Source organism: Epargyreus clarus, unplaced genomic scaffold (assembly GCF_041222505.1).
Source record: "Epargyreus clarus isolate Ecla_fem2 unplaced genomic scaffold, WU_Ecla_fem_2.2 ptg000015l, whole genome shotgun sequence".
NCBI lineage: Eukaryota > Metazoa > Arthropoda > Insecta > Lepidoptera > Hesperiidae > Epargyreus > Epargyreus clarus.
This window is the reverse complement of record NW_027332223.1, coordinates 16,736,101-16,763,542: the sequence shown is the minus strand read 5'-3', so window position 1 is coordinate 16,763,542 and position 27,442 is coordinate 16,736,101. Positions and strand designations below refer to the sequence as shown.

The 27,442-nt window shown below is 35.1% G+C and overlaps 1 protein-coding gene across 1 annotated transcript in view; it reads right to left on the bottom strand.

The window, feature by feature from the left end:
* The window catches only part of side-II (sidestep II transmembrane protein), a 544,775-nt gene that overhangs the window by 306,194 nt on the left and 211,139 nt on the right, over positions 1-27,442 (bottom strand). Inside the window, exon 3 of the mRNA XM_073081158.1 lies at positions 3,568-3,703. Within this exon, the coding sequence (XP_072937259.1) occupies positions 3,568-3,703 (136 nt within the window). The remainder of the gene's footprint in view (positions 1-3,567; positions 3,704-27,442) is intronic.

Genomic DNA, 27,442 nt, shown 5'->3' with positions numbered 1-27,442 from the left:
CAAATTGTTTCTATTGTTCTGCGTATTTTATACTTAATTCATTTATAAAAATGTATACAAATATTATTACTTTTATGCACTCCATAATGGATGACAGCAACCAGAAACGATGATAGATTGCTTTATGCGTGCTGAGTTTTGTTTACAAATGTAAAATTTAGTTAGTTATGGGACTGTCTACTTGAAATGTACATAATTAAGTCTATCAGTATTAAGTATGTCAGTAATGCTACGATTAGAAGGTGTAGTGTAAACTATAATAATTGGATTAAGAGTAAAGTACTAACTCAATTTTTCTATTATTTTAATGTTATAATATAGGGAACAAGACATTAATTATTACAAGACGAAAATTATCTAAAATCTAGTTATCTAAACAATATCCTGTAAACTATAATCTCTTTTTACTTTGCACACTTTAATATTTTGTTAGACAACAGGTAAAACATGTTTTCATCGCGCTCACTTATTAGAAAATGTTTCGCATAGCTTCCACTTTTATTAAAAAGCAAGATGGATCATATAAGGTTCACCGGAAAAGGTTACCTTCATCTATGAACTTTTATACGACCAGTGCAATTACAATGTTGAAACAGAACACTTTTTAAGTATGTAAGAAGAAAGAGAGAATAATATTATGGTTTTAGTAATAAGGAGTCTCATTCATTATTTATTTATTGTGGCAACCCTACGAGATGGCCGGCAAGGTTCCTCGCAACTTACTGGAGGTGTCGACGCGACCCGCTTTTTTAATTAATTCGGTAAGTTTCAACAGAACTTGTGGTGCTAATTATATAAATACCAAATTAAGGTAGAAATTTTACTATATAATTACCGGTCGTTTTCTATCTCCATGTATAAGTAAACAATGGAGAATACATTGAAGCTTGGTGGAGTATGTCCGGTATCTGCTCCCGGTATAGACAAAAGCCATGCTTATCAATGTGATACGATGAGGGGCAGCTAAATAAGCATTACTTTCTACGAAAACACATTTCTTTACAGATATTCGTAATCTTCTTTTTAACGATGTTTCTGTGTAAGAAATAGTAAATCGATACACCACGTTCTTCCACCATAAATTTGTATTGAACTCAGCTGAAGCACGAAGTACTCGTGAAAGACGTGGGACAGACAATGATCTCGTTAGCGCAGCAAACCTTGAATGAATAAAAAGGGGACATTGAAAAGCATTCATCTCTTTTCGATTCGAAACACGTTGTAACGTACAAATCAGATGAAAGGCCGTTGTTTGATGTCAAATACACATTATGATTTCGCATTATGTTACAAAATTAAAAGCGTACACGATTTCAAAAGATATTGTATTTAATTCACGAGCGTAAATATGAATGAATGCCTTTGTGATAAGGTTTTATGTTTGAAATTGAAAACCATAGAGATTGAAAATTATCGAAATTACAAAGAAAAATATGTTTATAAAATTTAGTTCACGTCAACTGAATCTGATATGATGATCACGGGTGACTCGATTTATAAGTAACATTTAAGTAAATATTTAACTTTCAGCAGATAAGAAATAAAAGATTATATTTTTTATATAAAACTAACAGAAGAATATGCAATCCTCCTGATGGTAAGTACCACGTACAGTCATCTTTAATGAGTCCCAGTTAAGATAAGAGTCCCTTTACCAACCCTGAGGAATAAGTTATTCCAACTCGGGTTAAGCCGTTAAGCTTAATAACAACGTTGTTATTAGAAATGCTGGTGGTACCTCCGGAGTCGAACCACAAAGGTTTCTCCCACCTTTCCATATCCACTTAAAACGAGTTACTAAAAAAAATTCTCACATAACCTAAGAGGTCACTTGGAATACTTAAGGCTAAGTCAGCCTCACCGAGACCTTTAAGCTAGGAGAATGGCGTATACAATGCAATGTGAACAATGCAATAAGGCAGAATAGGCGGCGCTGGAGCCGCATTCACCACGCAGAGTTCTGGAAAGTTTTCGAATTAAATTCTACTTGGAATTATATTCGCAGGCTTGTACGTGACAGTGCGTAAATATGTATGTTTGGACCATCAAAGACATGTCTCAACAATAATTTGACAAAATTAATAATGATGTAATTAAATTATTTCGGAGATAAAAATAGGACTTTTAATTTTCAGTGAAAATCAACACTTTAATTGGGTAATGACGTACGAACTATACCTACATAATGATTTGATTTGATGAAGGAGTTAGTATCCTTTGTGGTTCTACTCCGGGAAAAAGCGTGTTAGGCGCTGCTGTATTCCACTTTATGGTAAGGAAGACATACCTACTTATTTGTGATCCAACTTTGTCCTCACGAGTAGCAACACATCTGTTGCCAACTGTAGGTAGGAATATAATCTTATCTGGGATTGATTACGTATGTCCATGAGCGGCAGTAGTCACTTACCATCAGCTGAACTAAATGCTAATTTGCTACTTTAATAAGTACTATATACAATATTCTTAAAACAAGTACCTATAAGACTCAGCGCGTTAATTCTGCATTTTCATAACATGCATACACAACTTCTACAAGTTTACGTCCAAGTTGTTCATAAGAAAGAGAAATCATATTTCATTACGGCCCGGGGTGCTGGCAACTCGAGTATGAATTAATTATAACTGAACGGCTTCCTAAGATGTATACATAACTTCGTTTTATCATTGTCTAGAGAATGGCAATGAGGTAGGTTGAATCGTTTGAATAGCTAATAACTCAGTTCGTTGCACAAAAACTTATGTAGGTGTCATACAATAATAGAATTGACATTATATCTGATCTGATCAGAGCTCTAATATGTTCTTCGGCTGAAATACTAAAAATAATAAAACATATTTATAATTTTTGACGTATCGGACATTACTCGGAAATCCATTAATACACTATATTCATAACTCGGATTTCGGCACGGACGCATATTTTATTATTGTTCTCGGGACCGGGAATATTATTAACGTGAAGTGCATCGAGCGAGCGAGTTCGTCGAGCAATGGCGATCGAAAATGTATCCTCTCACCTATTATTACTAGCGAAGAAATAGAAAAATATAACTCAGATAAATCAATGACCTGAAATTCGTACAATCAGATCCCAGAAATAAATAGTCACTGTAACCTCTGGATTTCCTGGTAAATGTTTGGCATACCCAATATCAATCTAAAGCTCCGGGATATACATCAAGATCGAGAACTGGTCCGATTACTAGAAATGTATTCGTCCGCGCCAAACTTCTTGTCCGCTCTGAATAGAGAAGTAAATCGCGTCGCGATAGCAAATTGTAGATATTAGCGGGACAAAGACAGCGCGGAACCCTCTTGGCACCGGTCCCGTGTGCGCTCTCGCCCACGGGTACATAGCTGCGTTAGTGTGCTCTTATTGTTGCTACGGAGTATGTGCTTGTAGTTGTGTTCGATCGGATTGGCTCTCTGGGCCTAAACTAAACTAAATATAAACGTGCGCGCAACAACTTTAGAACGGACTAGAAGTTTGGCGCGGACTCTAAAAACACTAAAATCAATAAAAAATATCCAACCACGACATGATCTAAAGAGTAAAATTCTCACCTGTACAGCGGGATGCCAGCGTCATCGCGGAACCAGAACACCATGTACACTTTGTCGTTGGCAGCGGTGCCCAGGTCGCAGGGGAACTGCGCCACCATGCCCTCCACCGCCTGCACGTCCACTGTGCGCACACCAGCTGCAACAAACAGTTATGGTTAGTTTTAAAACCAAAAACGTTATAAATGAATTAATCATAAGTAAAATTGTAATTATGAGATAACAGGAATATTGATTTTTTTAAGATACAAGAAAGTTAACTGTCACAAAAGGGTAGGCAGAAACGCATTAAGAGTGAAAATCGCGTAATAATTGCCGCAAGCATACGATTTAAGTCTTATAAACATGGATTTTTCTTACTTTCTTATACGAAATGATTTTAAATAATCTTAATTAAAATAAGATAAAGTCGAAATAACAGTCTCTAACCGGACCAAAATAAACCGGGTGCTTAAAAGCGTAAATCATTAATTCGTAAAATTATATATATATATATATATCATAGAATATATTTAAAATAGTATCCCCTAAGCTCATAAAAGTGAAATAATTGCGAAGTAAATCATGGTATTCCAGTGTTTAGTATTAAAATTCAAATTAAGCAACCGCACATCATAATAACCTCAAATTTCACTACATGCTCCAGTTACCACTCGAACAGCCCTCGGGAGGGCAACATACAATAATATACGCGTCGAGGGCCCATTAGTATGATAACGACATACGGAAGTTCCAGCTTTTAGACCTCCGAGACCGAAGCAAGGGTCGAGAGTGGAGCGAGGAACTCTGAGAACCCTAGTAGTCATATAATACAGTAACTTAGGCAATAACCGGTAACTGTTACGATTGTTGGAATACGCAATTTATATTACGAAAAAAATTAATAGGGAGTTAATTTTTGTTACAAATCAAAAATTCACAGACACTCTGTACCCTTACCATGAGTTTTTACGTTTTGACAAATATGACTGTTTGGTATTTGGTTACGTATGGGCCCATTTCCAATCAGCACCCTAGCGGATTGTATTAGAACTATACTCCCAATAACGTAAACATTAAATGTCTAAATTGACAAAATGGCGCTTTATTTTATCTCTCTTTTTTGCGAACATGTGAGGCAGACAAAAAGACTAGAGCACTTACTTATTGTGACGTTTACTCAGTCTACTAAGCAAACGGAACAGAATAATGGATTGAGTAAACGTAACGTAAAATTATGGGATGTTTTGAAAACTCATGGTAAGGTTACAGATTCCCAGTTTGTTCTCAGTCTCGTTACAAATTACAAAATACTTAACACATATATGTCTATACTGGCCCTATATGTTCTTGTATTATATGTAAGTGCTCATAGACTTGGAATTTTTTCGTGACATCCTATATCTATGTAAGTGCTAGAATACGCGCCAGAAAGTATATTATTCATAATGTAAATAGCCACAAAGCTTAACTAAACGGTACATGCTTAACAACACTGCTTTAATACATCAATACCCACGGATTTAATAACATTTATTGAACAATGAAATAATACTAAGCAATATGCACGCGATAACAAAGCACCGATGCCTAAACATTGCGAAACAATAACGGTTCCGAACATTAAATTCAATCAGACAATCAAAGCTTGTCACTGCATTAACCGGCCATTCAATTTCGGTTATGTGCCGGAAATATCCGTATCGATCACGAATTTAAATTTAATAACGCAACGGCAATATTTTTGGGCGTGGCGTTATGACCCCATATTAACGCCAGGAACAAGCTCCACATTGTTCACGTGCAAATGAGCACAACGCAGAATCAACGCAAATTAACGTCGAAAACATTTCATTCGCTACGAGTTATATTAATTGGCATATAATGAAGTATGGTGCACAACGCGGGTACTTTTAACTTTTTAATTTGTAATATTCATGTTTAAAAATATCGGTCACTGGTTTTTAACAGTAAACAGGGCTGCTGTAAAATTAAGTTTGGAATTATTGCTTGATGATAGAGGTCGGATTTATAGAAATTGCTACATTATTGATCTATTTAATTGCAATCAGTACCTTTATTAAATCTGAACCCAAGATAAACCATTTAGCCTTGATTTCGTAAAACTGGGACGGGTAATTTTGTGTTATTTTAAAAAGAGGCAGTCTTGTATAATTGTCGTGACGAAATTTAAAATAATACACTCTTTTCTTTTTACATTATTTACCTAAACTATTATGCATACTCGAATAAAAAACTTTATATAAGCGATTTTTACCTTCGACCGCGTTCACCTAAATTCCTTAATTGGCAACGTGTCCCACAACAATATTGCGCCAGTAATCTTTCAGCCCTTTGTCGCCCTGACAAATTCGTTTGAAAAATGAAACGAATATTTTCAATCGCCGCTCAAAATTCGTCGCGGTGAAATAACGAAGGTTGACAGGCGGATTATTATTATGTCCACAAATTTGAGCATCGTTGTCGAAGTACAAGTAAAAATATCAAAACTATTCATAAATTGGTCATTGATTGTTTGTTACGGGTCTGTAAACATTTTGTGTGTGGGAGAAGATGTGGGTGGAGTGTCTTTCTTCGCCCCTACTCCACAAAACTCTCGAAGATAAATTTAACTTCAAAAATAAAGTATATTTTGTAAAGAATTTGAAATATTACTTCAAAAACTTTTATTTAATTTAATTTGAAATATTTTGACTGGATTTCAGCGTGTAGGTGCTTTGTTGCTTGTATTAATTTATTTTTAAATTAATATTTAAACTAATTAATCAATGAACCGCAATAATATTATTGCTGTAGTGAATAGCTTAAGATTAAAAACTGTTTGAAATTGGCCACTGTCAGGGTTTATCATTTCAAAAAAAAAATAACCGTTATAGTCCTAGAAAAATATCAAAAGTAAAACGTATATCTTCAATCGACGCTCAAAATTTGCCACCGCGATAAAATAACGAAGGTTGACAGGTGCGGAATTATTATTGGTCCGCGAATTCGGATCGCTCGCCGAACGCCGACGAGCTCCCAAACCAGCTGGATATCCCTTGTTTCACGTTATTGGAGACTAACTCCATTGATGCATGAACTTTATAAATGCTAGTTTTGGCTTAACGTTGAATGTGTGGCTGCGTGTATTTGTACATTAAGATATAAATGTTTGTATTATTATATTTTTAAGAATGTCTCATTAATATCAACGGTTTCAACAACGTAAATACGCGAAAATCCCCACCTAAAAATCTTAATCAGCACACATGTTTAATTTTTGAAGGTGGTAGAACCCTTTGTGGTTCGACTCCGGCGGCAACACCGCCACACCTGCTACCTAAATTATAAAAAAAAAACAACAAAACAAAAATTGCTGGGGATCAAACCCGATACACTCTGTATGGCACAACAAAGTGATGACTATAAAGTCAAAGAGGTCTTAAGAACATTAATTACGAAATATCCTTTAGGTTAAAAAAATATTTTGAATTGCAATACCATGAACGAGCCGATTCTGAGGTTCATGTTCGTAGCAATCGACAAATTCATGCTTCGTGGGAATATTTACAATGTGAATAGAATAGAAAAATACAATCCTCAAATTTCAATCAAGTGCTATTTTTGGTCTCATACCTTTTACCAAAACAGAATATTCTCATATGTCTTTCGTAGAACAAAGGTAAAATTGTTTCTCAAATTTCCTTAGCACTCCTTGATTTGAAGATGAAATATTACAGCCATTCACCATTCAGTCTTGGCCCAAAGCCCTCCAAATGTACCGCGGTATTGTATATTTGAGGCTTTGTTCGTTTAATCGCAATCTGCTTTTGTATTGTAAGCCCGATATTAATTATCCTCGCGAGCGATTTGATTGCGTTATTGGGATATTGAAGCACGGTCCGGTGCTTCCAGCCCGTTCCATAGAATTAGCTATTGTACTCAATATCTTGAATTCGTGTATAAAAATAATATTTATTGTTAACTTGATGTATGTATTCATTTTTGTGAAACGGAAGCTGCAAACGATATTGCAATCCGTTTGATATTTTTTAATCAATTTATTACAACTCATAGCCATCTATTACGTTCCCCAAATTACATGGAAGTCTACAAAATGCTAATAAACGCCGATGCGTCCTCGAGGGCTAATTTTTAACTCAATCATCAATCAAATCAAAATACAGCTAGATGGTGAAAAGCGTTTGCAGCAGATACATCGCCACATTCATTTCAGTAGCACACTGCTATTACTAGGGTAGTGACGATCCCATCGGATGGACTGCTCGCTTACTACAATTTCATGAAAATATACAGATTGCTGTTATTTGCCATTTGTTTACATAGTGCTGTTCCATACGTTAAGCTATAAAAACTTACATTTACTCCTGTTGTTATTTCAGGCTTCGGATATATTGAATTTATTGCTTTTCATACTCTAGTGGTCTGCGGGCGTTGTCCGTAGTAATATTATTAATCGTTTTATGGAATTTTTCACGAGCCATTCACGATTTTTTCAGGATTTTATTTCGATATTGTAATTCTATGTTGGTCTTTTTTTGTTTTACTGTGTATTGCCAATTCGTGTTCGGCTATTGTTTGCAAAGCCCACATATCGAGCATCACAAAACTGCGACCAATTTACTGCCTATTGTTTTACCGGACTATAGTTTGGATTAGGAATTAATACTATTTCACGATATTCATATAAGGTGTAAACGCTACCGAAGTAAATTTATTTCCTACAAGGCCCACAGTATGAAAGGTGTAGTAACAACATTTATTAACGGGATATTTATATTTAAAAAAATACAAATTATTCTAAAATCGCACAAGTATTCTAAAATCGCACAATTATTAAAATCAATTTCATCATAATTTTTCTAAATATTGAATTAATTAATCGAAGTAGGTAAATACAGGTCACGCTAATGAAACTGTGGTCATAAATTACCATATATCACTAGCTCGAACGGACTGCATCCTTACGTAGCTATTCGACTAATGCGGTCACCAGTGTGGCTACGACAAAACTCACCTTTCTGGAGAATACACTATGCATGCCCATGACTTCAAAACGCTGATGGATGGAACAAGAATATTTACTAAAAGCCTATGGGACTAAGATGATATAAGATTTATTATTCAAACGGAATAATTTTGAGTAATTTAACCTCTAAACTAAAGTATAGAGTGTGCAATTAATTGGCGACCCGTCAAATTATGACCTCAATCAATCAAACGTTTAGGGCGCACAAGAGGTTTAGGTACATTAGAGGACAATCTTTAGTCTGTGATCATCGACATCTATCTTCATTACCGTCTCGGGACATGAAAGGGTTTGAAATAAGACACCGCAACAAATTTTACGGGTTTTCCTAAGAAATATCCATTTAAATCGAGCTCTGTTGAATTTGGTGTTCCTAAGCTCTTTTCTTGCCATATATTATGGTATTTGAACATTAAAATTATATATTTTTTATTAAATTATAGTTACTCGGTTGGTAGAAACTTGTTTGCGATATATGAGACTGGGACTATATGGAACGTTTTCGTCAGTTAAAATTAGCTGTCCGTTAAAACTAATTGTCATTGTACCCGTAGTGTGAGTTTTTATGTTATTACAAAAATGACTATTTCGGTATTTGTTTACGTATTTGCCCATACATTTCCAATAAGCGTTTCTAGCGGATTGTATCAGATCTGATTGGAAATATATGGGAAATACGTAACCAACAATAAAATAAAAACAGTCATTTTTGTCAAAACGTAAAAACTCATACTAAGGGTACTGTTTAAAAAACATACATTTATTTTCATATTTTTTATGTACACCTGTAGCGAAACATGAAATATTATTCAAAACAACAGCTACATTAAATAACATTTAAGAAATATTTAATTGTTACCATACTATATGTTGTAGCTTATGAAAATACAAATCGTTAAAAGATTTTAATAAATTTCGTGAAAATAGAGCTGTATCTCTCTTTATGAAAATCGACAGGATTTAATTAAAAAGGAAACATGAATATTCTAGTGCTCTTAAGCTATGAAAGCAAAACAATGTGCCGGAATAATACAAACAATGGTTGAATTGTAAGGATTCCACCGCAAAGCCATAGGTCGTCCGTAATTTAAATGTTTTTATGTTACGGAAGTAACAAACGAATACGCAGTTCATTTTTTTATATGACCAGTACCGCTTTTTAGGGTTCCGTACCCAAAGGGTAAAAACGGAACCCTATTACTAAGACTTCGCTGTCTGTCCGTCTGTCCGTCTGTCACAGGGCTCTATCTCTGGAACCGTAATAGATAGACACTTGAAATTCTTACTGAGGATACATAACGGTGGCCACTATAACAACAAATACTAAAAATAAAAAAAGTTGACTATAAATAGGATTCCCCATACAACAAACTGTTATTCGATATTTTTCCAATTGACTTTTGAACCGTTATAGGTAGACAGTTCAAATTTTCAAAATGTGTGTACTTCAATGGCTGCTATATTAATAAATACTAGACATTAAAAAATAATGAAAATTGTCGTCGTATGGAACCCTCCGGTTACGGGTTTGACTTGTACTTGGCCAATTTCTATTTTTACTACAGATGCAGGTAGCAAGCAAACATGCAGACCATCTGATGGGTGGTCAATCCCAAATAGGATTAAAGTAATATTAGAGGGTTAAGCAGACACTTTCTTTCAAGCCAGAATGTACGAGAGACAGAAGTATGATACTCCTGTTATTAGGCAGGAATTGGTTGTAATATGAACAGAAACGAGAAAGGTTGTACCAACTTCGAAACGTAATCAGCATTTGTAACTGCGCAATATTCTCTTTACCATATAGTTGAGTTAAATATTATAAATAATATTTTACCTTAAAATGAGAGAAGAATTAATAAATAAATAATACATGATACCACAACGTAACATATCGATTAGAAATAGGTAGGTATATTACGTTTTTAATAAAAAACAAACAATCTTTTTCGACCAATACCGTTTAAAAATATAAATTTGCGCACAAAAACAGCAATAACATCGCTTGAATTAATGCGAATTCAGTTAAAATTTGTAGCTTTCATCATTTTCCTTATTTATAAACCGCTTATAGTCGGGAAATTTTCCAATAACTAAGTAACCGATTCAGCGAATTCATAAGTATCGCAGGTAATTCCAACTTGACCGACCGGGGAATCAAATGGTTTGCAAGTTATTAAGTAAATAACATTTTATATTGATTTCTATTTATCATTTTTAAATAGACTACATACAATTCATTTAATTTTAAAATGATTGTAGTTTTTACCAATTGGACAGTACATATTGGCATGTAAACATATTTTTGAGTATTGCAGATAAAGCCTTTTTTTTTGGAGTTTACTCCTTAAGAAACGATTTGAGTTATAAGGCCCGGTACGGAAATTTTATGAGGAGTAAAATCAAGTGTAACACGAAAAGTTGAGGCGTAACGGTAACCAAAATATGAATCAAGAGTGCTTTTATTAATTTAAAATATAGTAAGTTCAAATCCCATATGAAAGTAATTATTACAATAAAAATAATTAGCAATATATAAAACATTAAAACGTCATTAACTAATTTGTTTACATTTTTGCATAAATTAAGTTATAGGTTTGATCATTTATAAACACTGTGAAAAATATGAACATTGGCGCCATAATATGATTAACAATCTTTTATGAACGTTTTTAAAGAAGAGTAACATATAAAATCAGTAAGCAATTGAATAAGATATAATATTAGCAAAATAAGTTTTAAACATAAAGAGGCTTTTGTAAGTTACTGATATATTAATTTAAGTTATAAAAATGGATGCATTATTGATCAGCACCATCTATCCACGATAAACGGGCAAAATCAAAACAGTATTATTTAATATTTATTACAGAATTATTGCTAATGAATTATGTTAAAAATAAGTTATATAAAATTAGCAATACGTTTTAAATGAATTCTAGAATTATAAAACATTCAGAAACAATCCAAATTACATATAATAACATGTTTATTGAGTCTCATATAAATTTCATCCGTAAATTGCAACAAGGATATTTTATAGATGGCAAAGAAATTATAATTATTAAGTTTTAAGTTATAAAACGTTTAACATTGTTTTAAATATAAATAATTATATTATATTAAAATTTACTTTAATATAAACAATTATATTAAGTTACCATTATAATATTTGGAACCAAAATACATAGATTGATAAACTTGCAAACTTACAATTTATAAAACTTGCCACTAGATGGCGCTATTTTATATTATTTTGTAACATACTTTATGTAATACGCATTATTGAAGTAATATAAATAATCCGAATAATTACAGATATATGTTTGTTTCTCTTATCATTTTAGCAGATGCGTTCATTTACCTACCCTTTTTTCTATTCGATATATATCATAATTATCATTCGTAAGGAGTAAACTCCAATCGTGCGTCGTAGCTGACACACACACACTTTTTTTTTTTTTGTTTACGAGGGGGAAACCTTCAAAAGGTACCCTATGCCGTGGGAGCGACACGGGATTATGTGGGATTCTTACCGCACTAAAACCCCCCCGGTGGCCGTCCTCGGCGCTGCGTAGGGGACTCCGGGATCTCCAAAGGAACGCAACCGGAGTTTTCTTAGCGCGTTGCCCCGTCGGGCTCCGCCCAGGCGAGAGTGGTGCTCGCCACTCCGTCTGATGTGCACGACGGTATGCGACCACACATACCGCCGTCCTTCCCGGGGTCGCTGGCCGGGCGGTTCGAGCTCCCACTCTCGCAACCCCGGAAGCCCCTTTTAGTAGCCTCTTACGACAGGCAGGGGATACCGTAGCCCTATTCTGGTCCCGGAACTACAGGGACTGCAGATAAAGCCTAGTGGCATAAGTTTTAAAATATATATTTGAGATTATTTTGTTTTTTATTTGTGCATTGTGCAAATTGTAATAACTAAATTCAAATTGATCTATTATTTGGACGACGTACTATGTAATTTTATTTTAGTGTCTAGAAAGATTTATAATGTACCTACCATACACAAAATTGTTAATAAGGCTATCATTATTTTATTAATTAGACTAATTATAAAATCCACAATTTGTATTTCATAGGAATTCTACTGAATTTAAATTAAACATTTGAAACGGACAATTTACAAACTTGGAACAACCCAAGTTGTACCATAATGCGATCATTACACGAATATTTGCGCCAAGTTTCGCCGAATAGCACGCGCTCGTACACTTGTACACCGTGTACCCATTGAATGTTGCTACCAACATACAAACCATTGTACAGTGTACACGCGTTGAAAGGATCTTTTCAATTACAAATAGTAGGTTTGTTTATCTGAAATACTACCGCAAATATTTATATATTCGTTTTTGCCATTTTGTCGCATATTTTTTCCGAGCTGCATATTTGTAATAATTGTTCACATACGTAAAATATTTTTCAGATAAAATTTATTTTAAATATTAATAGTACATTTTAATCTACAACAATATAAAACAATGATAAATAAGGTATGACATAAATTTCATTCTTTGCAATTCGAAATACTAATTACTACGTAGACGACATTGTCATACTCGTAAGAATACTGGAAATTTTCTTTTGAACAGTTTAATTTCTTCACAAAATACGATAAAAAATTAGCGACTACTACTACTAGTAACTAGTACTAGTAACTTTTAACGAAGAGAAATACGAAAGCTGATAAATCCGGGGTTCAGTAGTTAAATCAATCGAGTTATCGCCGGGTTAATAAATACAATTTTATGGTTCTACGACGCGAACTGAGTGAGCTCGACCGGAACCGTAATAAAACGGTTCTGTCTCTACATTGACAGATTTCACTCCGGAGTTTCCAGCCTGACTGTTAAACTTATGTGTGTAGTACAATTATATTTATAGCCATTTTTACTTTTTACCCGATTGCGCAGTTTTATGTTTTTCGTGTATTTATGTATGTACGAATGTGTGTCACATTCCGTGTCACGAACTGCAGCACAAACGGTAACACGGATTTTAATAAATGAGGTGTCGTTAGATTCGTCTACATCTTTGTGGAATTGATATAGGCTATGTTTTAAGCAGTTGAATATGTTATTTTTATAATATTATTCTCTTGTTTCATTCAAGGAAACCTATTTTAATTGAGTGCTTTTCATGAGTAGTATTAGATACCTACCTACCTAACTATAAGTAGTTCTACATGGTATCTTATACCTTGTAGAACTATAAGATACCTTAAGGTGGTATCTTATAGTGCGACTTATGTATCTTATGCTGCTTTATACTAAAAATTGTTCAGAGTGTTAGTTAGAAAATTTTGCGATACTGTCCATTCGATAATTAGTAGGCATCGAGGTGCATTGACATTATATACCCATCCGATTTAATTAGACAGGGACTATTGTAGTTTTACAGTTCTGATATTTCCTCACACCTAACGTAAATGTATAAAAAATCTTACAAATTCTTTCAGAATAGATTTCATAATAACTTGATTTCTTAATGGTAAACGTACTACAAGTAAAGGCGCAGTTGCACCACAAAGTATTCTACCAACTTTAAAATACACTTTCTACTTAGTAACAGACATTGTATTACCGCGATCTAATTCTACCAGTTGTTGTTCACACACTAACACAATTCCAACGAGTAATAATATTGAAGGTCCTCTACAAAACAAACCCGTCAGCAGACACTTGGGAGGAGGCATCGAGAGCGCGGTGTCATCGATATGGCACGAACGGTATTATTTACCTTTCCCATTCAATTATTTGTTTTTAACCTTTGGAAGAATTTGTTGTTAACCTTGACGTTGCGCATTTTGTACAGAAAAATATGGATAAGTGAGACGATGTTTTCGGTTTTGATACTTGGTTGTAGGAGGCTCAATGGTAATTGAGTTCTAATTAGATTTACTTAGGAAGAAAAGTCTCCTCATCATAAAGTTTTGACGAATTATGATTTTATGATGGGTGTTTTATGCCACGACACAAGGAATCCTTGTATAATAGACAGTTTTGAAGGAAGTAGAATCCTTGGTGGCTTGACTCCGGAGGCACCGCCAACAGTGTTGTAATCGTTCCTTTGTCCCACTTTGAAGGATGACTTATCCAAGGCGTACCAACTTAGTCACACTCACTCACCTAACCTAACCTAACCTAACCTACCCAGTGTAGTACGCATCTATGATCTATCTCGGATTGCCGATTGATTAACCTTATGCGGGGCTTATTAAAGATGTGCATGGGCGGCAATAGCCACTCACCATCAAATGAACTGCAGGTTTATTTGCAACTTGCTCAAAACTGTTATTTTTAACGTTTATTTTATGGCATTGTCATTATTCCGCAATATGTTTCAGCAAATTAATATTAATAATAACGCAATACAAGTAATTTGAAGTGGAAAGTTGGTGAAGTAGAGTCTCGTCGATAGAGCACGGAGCTGCTTTGCCCTCGGACGCGGATCGAGTGCCCGTAATTAGGTCGCACGCACCTTTGTTGTAAGGTTACTTTATGTTTTCCGGGGATACATTAATTGCATATAAATAAACAAAAATACAAGTTACCGTTTCATACTGAAAAATATAGATACTTACTATTGAATGCTTGCTTGATTTTTTTATTTTGGACGTTTTTACCATGGATTGAACCCGAGACTCTTTTGATGTATGTTATTATATGTATGTTAACTATGACATACCAACAACAATATATTCCATTCTACGCAATAATATTGATGTTGTAAAAAGAAGTTGGATTAAATGTCGTAAAACCATACATGCCGTATTCAATTACGGAAATGCCGCCTACATTTTTTCTTCCTGATGTTAATAGTTCGTGTTAATAGTAGTGACGTAACACAATGTTCGGACATGAGACATTCTAACACTTTTCCATGAAATTGAGGAAGTAAATAGAAAAAGACAATTTGATAGATGCCCAAGCTTGTACATATACAACAAAATATGTAAATCAAACAAATAAATATAACCAAAAAATAATACTTACTCGTGTATACGATAAGTGTTTCAAAGAAAAAGATATTTATTTATAATTTTCTTACATATTTGCGAACCTTTAAAGACTACTTTACCAGCTTGACCTAAAATCTGTTTATATACCGTCAACCTTATCGTTATCGTTATTGAGCTGGCTTTTTCTATAATTACAGCACGAGCCACTAAGTTGCTTATTCACTAGGGCGCAGCGATTTATTTGAAACGAGATGATATTCCGTTTTAGTCAGACGTGTAGCAAATAAAAGGTGCTACATTTGCGAACCTATCCGAACGGGGCGGGCTGGAATGGCCCCATCAATCTTAATAAAGGCTTGAAAGCAATTTTTTCTTCGTTCTAGGCGCGGTCTGTCAATCACCCTGATAGACTGATAATTCTAGGGGCAAGCGGCTCAAAGGAACCCCAGCATTTTGACCGACGTCCGGCAAATAATTCTTTTGTCCGTTCCATTGTCTTTGCTTCCTTTGTGATTATGTATACAGATTTCCCGGATATCATTGCGTTCACAATATGTTTTAGTCGTTTATTGTTTTACATTTTCTTCTATTTCTTCAGGTAATTACTCATTGTTATATCTTGCTACAGCTCGGGTAATAAAGTTGTACATTTTCATCTAACCTATTTAAATAATATCTCAAAAATGAAGAGGGTAATGTTTTTGTGTTATGATTGTATATTTGTGAAACTTTTGGCAAGTCCTGCAGCTCAAAGGCTTGATGGATTAACACATCATAAGCTCGCTGTCGATGTAATGTGTGACTCGTCGGACAGAAAATCCAAGTAGGGCCTACACTTAGATTTTCCGAAGAGTTTAAAATTGTAGAAAACTTTTGTTTTAAATATGCGAATTACAAAAGTGTTGTGGTTTCCTGCACATGTCAGTCACTCTGATACCTACTGATAATCCTCGCAAGTGGCTTAAAGGAGGCGATTGTTTTGTTCAGTGTCGGTCGCCGTGTCCATTGTCTTACGCTTCCTTTGTGGTTTTTATCGGAGCGACCCCAACCGACTTTGTGGGTGAATGATAAATTGCTGGCGTCGCTAGCGTGGCTACCATTGGTAATGCAAAATGTTTTATTCTTCATTTCCTTATTTTTTACTTTAGTGTTGTTTAAACTAGATTTAGATAATTTTAACATTTAGCATGTTTCAATGGATTACGTTTTCTAATAATGATACTGAGCTTATTATGAATGAGCAGTGTCACGGAGCGGTCATCGTGCCGTTAACAAGCAAAGCATTCCGGATTCAATTCCTGACCATTCAGACTAGAAAATGTTATACTTACATTTTTGTTCTTTGTTTGAGTACTCATACTAGTATTGGTCATGACATACGGACTATGTGCGTATAAAGCCTTTTTAACATCAGACCTCTTTATTGTTTTAATAATATAATATATAAATGTTATATAATTAATAAATGTTAAACAACTACTACAGATATAATATAAGTTATAAAACATTTAAATGCATTCAAGATAAGTCTTAATAACACTATTCTGGAGTCATTACTAGCATTTAGCAAATCAGCGAACAAGAATATTAAGAGTTAAAAAGTAGAATATTGATGAAATTCTCTCAGTACTAAAACCAATTACCTAATATAATAGATATCGGCTAACGGTATCTATAACGCTTCAAATCACCGTCGGAAGCTGTATCATTATTACCGGAAACTATCGTAATTAAATATCCGGCTGAGCATGGCGCTCTAAAACTGTTGCACCTCGGAGCTATGTCGGCGTAGGGATGGCGATCTGAGATCGATTATTCGAATAATTGATCTTTTGGGACCAAAAAAAAACGATTATTTTAATCGATCTTCAGTAATGGAATCAGCGAATCGATATTTCTATCCGATCGGAGAAGAAAATCGATCTTTTCTAAGTTAGTTGAATGTATTATAGGCATGTTTTGCAAACTGATACGTATTTCAGTACTTGTTTGAACTTGTCCTGATGATCTTATTTTTCGCGCTATCTTCGCACTTATTAACTAAAAAGATCGAAGATTGATTTTTGGAGAATCGTTTCTTTGGGCCTCGGTTATGTGTGAATCGATTTATTGCACCTTCATTCGAATCGATTCAAGAATCGATGTTTTTCGGATATAATTGAAAATTGATTGGATCTATCCAAAGCTCTAAGTATGAAGCTTCGATTGGCGTGATCGTTACACGGTGTTAATTGACGAATGCATCTCGATTTTGAAAGGGCATTGTAGGGAGCTGTTACAGAACTTGATCGAGATCGTAAAGTGGTTATATATAATATTGACTACAATATTCGTTTCTATTTCCGTGTTATACTAAGTTCTAACTACTATGTTTAGAAATGCTTATGGATTTATGTGTGAAGTGTATTGGCAAACAACAAATGCAAATGTTATATTGACGTTTCATCAGTTGATCCGTCTTTCCTCACACGGTAACGGCTTAGATAGGGCTACAACATACATGTGGGTTTGAAACATTCGACATTGGTTAGGAAACTCTAACATTTCTTGAAAAAATTGTTTAAAAACATAATATTGAATAAGGCTTTCTTCAGTAGTTGTTATGAAAAAGCGTCTTCAAATCTTTACTGTACCTCCGCTGGGCATGGGTCTCCTCCCATAATAAAACAGCATATTCCATAGTCTACCACACTAGTTAAGCGCTTATTGATAAACTTCTCACACCCCTGAAAACTTTTTAAAAACTCTCAGACTTTAGTTTCATCACGATAATTTACTTTGCAGTTAAAGTAAGAGATATTAACATTTCTACAGCAAAAAAGCTTTGATAAATTTATGTGTCTAAAATTGTCTGGAATTTAAACTGCGGATCCCACATTATGAAACCAAATGTCAAATAATGAGGCTATCACTGATTTTAACGATCATATCAGTGAAACTATTAAATGCAAACCGAGTCATCAAGATTTTCAGCAGAAACTAATGTCACTGAGATGAAAAGCCTAATCGGTCTTCTCCTAAAATATAAAGCCTCAATCAAGGCATCGTTCTTAAGGACGTGTTAATTTACAAATGCATCCCTGATTTCGATATCTATTGAGAGTTTGATTTCAGGAATGTATTATGCGACTTCGGTACCTTTCACATCGCTTATTCTAAATAAAGACCAGGAAACTTGATATGTCTCCTTGTGTGGGTGTTTTCCACATGATGTTTAATTACCATCAAGAGCTAAATAATTTGTATTAATCAAGGATTGCTAACTAATATTTTCAATTTCCCTAACTTCTTAATTATTAAATTTCAAAATAGTGTGTATTACTGCATTATTTTTGAACGTCAATAACCCACTCCGCAACATAATATTTCGTTATGCAGTACCTTAACAGAAATATATAAAAAAAAATGCAATGTAACCTAAGCTAATGAAATATATGGGGCTGAAGCTACTTCAAACCACACAGTTTTATCGGTTAAATAATAGCTTGTTTTATAGCACGCTTTTTAAACAGCATTTATTTAATGACTTATTTAAACTTTTTTTCTGTGAGATCCAAGATATAGTCCGGTATTTAATTGTAATAGTGAATACAGTTCATATAATTATTTAGCCATCTTACACAATCTATATCTAGGTGCAACAGTAACAATATAATGTTCCAATGCAGGATGGTGCGGTCCCTTTGGATTCTCCTGTTTTTAATTTATGACATACGAGTAACATTATTCCTTCCCCTTATATAATTATGTAAAGCATTGACCTAATTTGTACATTGTAATAAAATTAGTACCGTGTACCTATTATAGCACAACTGTAAGAGCTATGAGAATAAAAGCAAAGTACTTGAATAAAAGCCTTTCAAACTATTCAGAGTTTCACAGTATCACGGTCACGTCACCCAGACTTTGGAAAATAAAAAGTGTGTATACCTACTCGGAAATAGGCATAAACTTCTTACAAAAACACTTTGACAATTTTTTTTAGAAAGTATTACTTTTTTCAGAGAGTTGAAATATTCAAACACTTATATTCATAGAAAAAGGGTGCATTTTAAATTTTCGCGATTATTTGTAATAAAACAATGTTATTAACAGACAATGCACAGCTTTTATCGATAAATATAGAATCAAGACGAAAGTCTAACTTCATAGAAACACATTAAAATAAATTGACGTGAAAAAATCTAATAGCACTTTCAGTATGGAAACAGCAGTCGACCATTCTGGGTCGAAAATACCATTTTAATGTTTGAATCGCTAATAACTAAGAAAATAATATAGGGTGGCGCAAAATTAATCGCCCTATTTTGTTTTTGAATAACTTTTGTACTAAATAAAAAAGTGATTTTGAGTAATAGAAATCTACGTGGTCGTGTTATCTCCCGTTTTGGCGATTTTTAATTGACTCGATGACTTCTTTCTTTGGGACTACTTAAAGTCAGGGGTCCTTTCAAATCTAAAACAGGTAGATACGTCTATACGAGTACGTCATGCAGAAATTAATAATTTTTCCCGTAAGGAAACTAAATATTGTAAGAACGTTTGCATTTTTCACAAAAATGCGCCACATATTACGTAACTCTAACCTTAAATTTTGTCAAGGAAGTATAACCTACATTGATTCTTTCTAGCGTCTTGAATGAATTTCACGAGCACATTTGAAAACCTTTACAAAATGCAGCTTAGTTTTTGAAGTGACGCATTTTCTTTTTATACGGGTCGCGAATTACCTCTTCTGAGTAAGTTATTTCGTTTCTCCAGCTTATTCGCCACATACGAGTATGTGTTTAAGCGTGAAATATGTGTTTTTGATTTTAAAAGATTAAATTAGTAATAAAATATTAAAAGGAAAGTTTTATAATTTCAGTTGAAGCTGGTACAACTCTTGTGGGTCGACACCGGAGATACCGACGCTATACTCTTTCCTACCTAGTAACAGCAGTATTCAGCGCTGTAGTGTTTCAGTTTGAAGGGTGTGGTTAATAGAGACGTAATTGACCACGGTGTTCTTCAGGTCTTCAGTTAGCCTTCAATATAATAGAGAACTAATTAAAAAGTTGCAATGAAAAATTTTGCTATATTTGTTTTGGAACGTTTCATAAAGAAACATTATTAAAACAGCAAAGAAAGTTAAACAAATCTAAAATTTTAAGACCTTATACTAAAATATTTTGAGATCCAAACCGTTTTTCGTGTTCAATGCAACACGAGTCTACGGAGAATATAAAAGACTATACTTAGAATAGTAATACGTCGCAATATAAAATTCCTTATGTTTTGTTTGACAATATTAAATCAAGTAGATTTCCTTTAAAATACGGGAAGATCGTATGTTTCATCTCCAAGAGCGGTGCCCTCGGAGCCAGCGTTCCGCACGGCCGGCATCAATGATATGATATCTCAATTTCGATACTGCACTGTGACTTTGCCGTACCTCATTGATGTTCAAAAAGAATTTTGAAAGTACTAGAAATAAATAATTTTCAAAGATGATCTATTTTTTCATAAGTCTATTAATTATTTGATCTTATATCAAAATTTTTAGAAATTTCAGAATCATATCTATGTTCATTATATTAATTAGATTTGACCGATCGAGGCATGTTTAAACCCAAATGTAAAAATTATCATAAAGGTAGGATAAACAATTAATTAATAACATTTCCTTCTTGTTCACCTAGATATTATATAAAAACTCAGAAACCCAACCAGATCCACAACAGATTTCTGCTAAATTATTTCATAGCTGATCAGGAAGCGAAATCGGTATAGGCCACCTGAAAATATGGTGACCGATGCGCCGCGCGGGTCATTAATAACAATAATGATCCTAAATAATAATATCGATAAGATCTACATGTTCAATAATCAAGGGATTTCCCACACACCGATAAGGGTATTTTCAAATACGTACAGTTGTTCCTAGGTGAACGACAATAATTTATGCGTCGGGCGCCGTGGGCGGGCTTTTTTCTCATATCGCGATCAAGCACGTGTCCCTACACATCTTATCGATATAACCATAAATTGTTAGCTTTTTAGGAGGACACCAAATGTCGTTTCGTTTCCCTGAACAGTTTATTTAGAGGTCCCGTCTCGGGGGAAAAAAGTTTTCTTTCTGACTCAGTAATGGGACGAATTGCCTCCGCCAAATGTTGCCGGTGCCGTCAGCCGACACACGTCGGTAGCAAATTGATCGATTGCAGTGTTATCTATATTGAATTGTATTACTTTTTCGACATATTCCACCTTCGTCCTCAGGAGCAATGGATATATAATTAGAACTTTCTTATTTTAGAAATTTGCCACTGTTATCTATGAGCGATATTGATCACCTGAACATCATATCAATTTAGCCCACCTGATGTTATGATAGCCAAAATAAATTAGAATTCTATATCTGAAGTATAGTAATGCAAGTAAACAAAAATATAGACGTACCTTCACTACATATGCCCGCCAAAAAATGACAGATTCCAATATCCAATGTTAATTAGTTCATTAGGTACGAGTATGTCGCTGCCAAACATTTATTCCCCAAAATCTCTCATCAAATATTCAACGAAATCCCGAAAACAGCATTACAACAGTAAAAAGCCCTGAAACAAAACAGTATTAGTAAAGCCAACCGAGCCGGATTGCGGAGAGTTAATAATAGGAAGCTGTACGATTTTGGGCGAACTGACTAATGAAATGTTTTGTATTTTGATCCATTTGTGTCTGGTTGACATGGAAGCAACGTTTCACGTTCTACTGATGCGCAATGTCCTCTCACAACAAAAAGACCTAGAGTGTACTCCATCGCGTTCTTTAATAAGGAGTCATGGCTTAAATAATAATAATAATAATAAACATTTATTTCAGACAATATAGACAAAGATACAAAAGTATAATTGCATACAGAGGTCCATATCATATATACCTTACAGACTAACATACATACTAATATATACTTATAACTAAATCACGTATTTGCGGCGACGTGAGACGCGGGTCTGGTGACTTCCGGGGGTGCTCTCCTTCCGCGGTACTTCCGGAACACAACTCCCTTCGGCCACAGGTCTTCTTTTAGGAAGGTCGCTATATGCTCGGTTGGGACGCGTACAACAAATGAACTAAAGTTCACTGCGTTACGCGCCTCCAACTTCTCGACCACTAGTCGGTACTTGGTTTTAACAGCCAAGTACTCCGTTATGTCAGACGGCTTCGTGTTGTGATGGAGTCGTGAGACATACACGTGCGTCACGGGAACGGCAGGACGCAGGAGATGGTTCGTTCCTGTCGGTGCTGTGCCGCATTGGTTACGACAAGGAGGCTTTCTCTTCTTACGCTCGACTTTAATAAAGCCATCCTTGTCTGCCACATGGTTGCACTGCGAGGGGGCTCGATGCGGGGTTTCCCGCTTTCCCTCTCTGGCCTTCTGTCTTTGTTTTCCGCTTCCCGGGTAGCTGGCGGGAGGCAGCTGCAGCGTAGTCACGTTGAGGCGTGGACATGACGTCGCACAGTGACACCTCGGCGGGGGGAGGTGCGGGGCGCGGGACGCACGTGTCACCACATGCGGGCGTAGCGGTCGGCGTCGTGTCGAGTTTCGCAGACTCGAAACTTGCTGACGAGGTGTTACATGCCCCACGACGCGTGTTGATGTTATTCACCTCTGGCGACCTACTTATTGCCGTATTTCGTAATGCAGCTATTTCAGCCCGTAGGTCGCTGATGGTATCTTGTGAGGCTTCCAACTTCAGCACTACTTCCGCTAGGCTTGTCTTCAGTGTTGTGATGTCCTTCAACAGCCTGGTTACACCCACATGGTCGAACGTGACAGGCGGCAGCTTGTGGATGTTCTTCGCCACAAAAGCTGGCAGGTCATCAGGATCAGTCACCTTCAGGAGATTGATGATGTCCTGAAGTCCTTTTTCTCCCTTTTCATCCTTCCTGCGGGAAAGCATCCGGTCGCTCATCCCGAGCGACTCAAAGAGGAGGATCTTGGCACTGACCATCTCCTCACGTGTGAAGTTAGTCTTACAAATCTGGATGATGCTAATTTCATCCATGGTGTCGATGGCGTGCTGTATAAACGCCAACACCTCATTGGCTATGAGTTGTTCAGATCTCATAGCCATTTTCGTGCAGCGGCGATCGCCGCGCAAATCGCGAATACAAAATAAATATATTCGGAAGCGCTGCGTTTGCGTCCGTCACCGAGCGCATGCGACACCCTTAAAATACCTAATCTTTTGAAACAATAAAATACACGCATTTCCTTTAAGAAGATCTTAATTTTGACCGCTTAATTCTGTAAAAAAAAGAATTCCTTCTTACCACATCCGTTTTGACAGTTTATACACAGAAATATTTTTCTATACGTGATTTAGATGAAGATGCAGCAAAAATACATCTGTTATTCTATAGCAGAAATAAAAAGCAGTATATTAAGTACAAATTTACCATGGTCAAAAAAATAGAAAGCGTTCAGATAAGGACATATAAAATAATAGTATTATCTTCTAGGCATTCCTGAATCTAGGTAGTGAGATAAAATTATATTTCATAATTATTTCATTTCATAATTTAGTTTGTTTGAAAAAGAGAGTGCAAACAAGATTTGAGCAAAGCCAACTAAACCGGGTCGCGGCAGAAGTTAATAATCGAGCGCTTGCCGGAGTTTGCGCACAGTTGATAAAACGTGTTTTCTAAACACCGACCGACTATGGCCAAAGTCCCACGGAATGGCACTTGTCCAGTTTGGATTAGTGTAGCTCTTACTACCAAGTATTAGATTTTCTTTTCTTTTTTATAATATAGGAGTAGCAGACGAGCATGCAGTTCATCTGATGATAAGTGGCTACTGCCGCCCATGGACATCTGTAATCAACCCCCGATAGGATTAAATATACCTACCTGAGGTCGGCCACAGATGCGCCGCTACCTCTGAGGACTAAGCTGGAAGGCCTCGGAAAAGTATGTCTACCTTACCACACCCTTCAAACCAGAACACAGCAGCGCTTAACAGTGCTGTTATGGGGCAGAAATAATGTGTGGCGGTGGTGCCGCCGGAGTCGAACCACAAAGGGTTCTATCACCTTTAATAATGCTTGGATTAATACAAAATAAGATATTTTAGTAATATTGGAGTAGCAAACGAGTCCTGATGGTCATTACAGCTGTCCACGGACGTCTGTACTCAACACCAGATACGATTAAATTCTTTAGACTTTGAAGACTACATTGAAACGCCTCAGATAACATCTCCCTTTTACTACGCCCTTCAAAGGGAAACTGTACAACAATTTAATAAATTAATATTAATTGAATACATTCAACCATAAAATATACTAGAAACCTACGCGATGTCCGCACTTTGTACAAACCTTTTTAAATTTTCCTCTCCTCAATTTTATTATTGTGAGTAAAAACATTTATTCTGAAAAGAAATATAGCAGTAGTAATTTGTTGATAAATATTTCAGCTTCTTTGATATTTCACATTTCATTTGAACATGAAATTATTTTAATAAAATTATTTGTGTCCTTAAGCTTTTGTAAACTTGGGACCTGTCTAAATACACTGTGACAATAAAATATTATCTAGATACAAATATATATTTTTTTAGGGCTAATAAATTTAATAAAAATGGTACACAGATAAGTACACATAAGAAAATATATTTTAATAGAGATAAAACTCTAAATAAACTAACTATATATGACATATAAAGTACTTGTAAAGATATGAATAGGCTTAATCAATCTTCGTACCACGTTAATATTGGCGAAATAGGTCCTGTATAATTATTTGTAATGTATAATTACATACAGTCCACCTGATGTTAAATAGCTAGTACTGTCCAAGGACATCTGTAATCAACCCCAGATAAGATTAGATTCCTATCTGAGGTCGGCCACAGATACGTTGCCAACGCTTCAGATAAGTATAACTCTCTTAACGCACCTTACTAAGCGAAACAGCAGTTATTAGGAAAAAATAGGTACTTGTATAGAAACTGTTATATAACTAGTTTATTATCCAGTGCCTACGTAACAATTTTCAATTTTTTGTCAAGCCCACAACACCAGCGGTCTGTAACGACACAATCTCATTAGTTCCATGCCTCGCGTTCACCCGTTACCGCCATAATGAACGCGAAATATAACACGAGAGCTTAACACAAAGTGTTAATAACCCATTATATTCCTTACTCAGAATTAACATTCTTAAATTGTTTCATTATCTCACTGAAATATAAATGTGAAATGGCCAAGTTTCAGGTTTCAAGTTTACTTTTCACTATACATCAGTACTACGTCTGCCAATTCGCACTTGGCCAGCGCGGTGAACTTCTTTTTCGTTTTGAGATGAGACCCGTGCCCAGCAGTGGGACAGTAATGGGTTGATGATGATACATCAGTACACACTTTCTATGTAATGTTTGGTTGCAAGCGTTAAAATCACACACCTGTATTTGTTTTGCACCCAAAAAGGGTATTCTAGTCAATATTAAGGGTATTTTAAAATAATCCTGCAGTTAGTATGGTGGCGTCCACTACTTTGTTGATACAAAAGAAGTTGAGGTGGCCATTAATTACTCTTTCAAACTTTGTTCAGTTCTCCCCAACAATTGATTTATATTAGCTATTAATAATAACAATATTTTAAAGAAAAAAATGTTGAGTCATGGAATTATTTCTATTTTCCTGTCTTGAAACATTAACATAACAAGTTGTTTCGTATTGAAGTTTAGTGTACTACTTATACTACTATGAAAGACCCTTTAATGAAAGATGGAGAACATGTTTCGGGCACCAAGAAATTAATAAAAACTCCGATGAATTATAGATTTTAAAATGTTGTAGTTAAAGTATTTTATATTTGTCTATCTGTAAGATGTTGCATAATCTCTACCTTCGCGTATTGCCTTATTTGTAATACCGTACAAAGTATGTAATGTCTCCACAGTTCACTCAAAGGCGTAATTACCGCAAATTGCGCCTCTCAGACGGCACTCCGGCGGTGCAAGGTTCGAGTCTCGACGTGTGTAAGATCCTTGTTTAGTTCTAAGCAGCGTTATTAACCTTTTGACGTGTACTTGCCATGAGGTTGGAGATATCTTTTACAACACAAATAGATTTAATGACTGTCTTAAACTATAGCCCCTTACCACGATTTTAACTTTTAGCTTGACCTGAATGTAACGGAATTTTTGAACACAATAATTATTCACTTTGAACAATCAACATAATTCAACATTTTGAACAATTATCAAGAACCGATGACAATAAACTATTATAATTTTCCCATTTTCCTCGTGAGGAGTATCATAATTAAGGATTACAACATATCGTATTAAAAAGCGTGGTTTTTAGTTTTTTTAATTATAATTTATTTATGGGCTGATTTAAGTCGTAACGCATCCTATTACTAAGAAGGGGTCATTGCATAATTAGGATTAGATTATTCAATCGTATTATACTTCATAGCAAAATTGTGAATCAAGAGTTGACACCCTAGTTGACTGCTAGATGTCACAATTACTATTCAAGGTAGTCTTGATAAAAACATTTTTAATAAGTTAATCGGTCTTACTATCTTGCGACACTCTATTAGAGTTCATGACAATGACGCACATATAACTAATATAACTAAAGTCCAGTAGATAATGCATTAAAACCATAAGTGCAATAAACTATTTTACTGTGTTTAAACATTAATAACCGTATAAACAACATGTACAGTAATAATAATGATTAGAAAACTTTACGTGACTTCCGAAAGGTACATTATAAAAAACAGAGAGAGTATTCTAGTATGAATTTCATTTTTTTTAATACAGTCGGTTTTAGCGTCATCCGATATCATTACCGACTCATAAACTCATCCGGTCT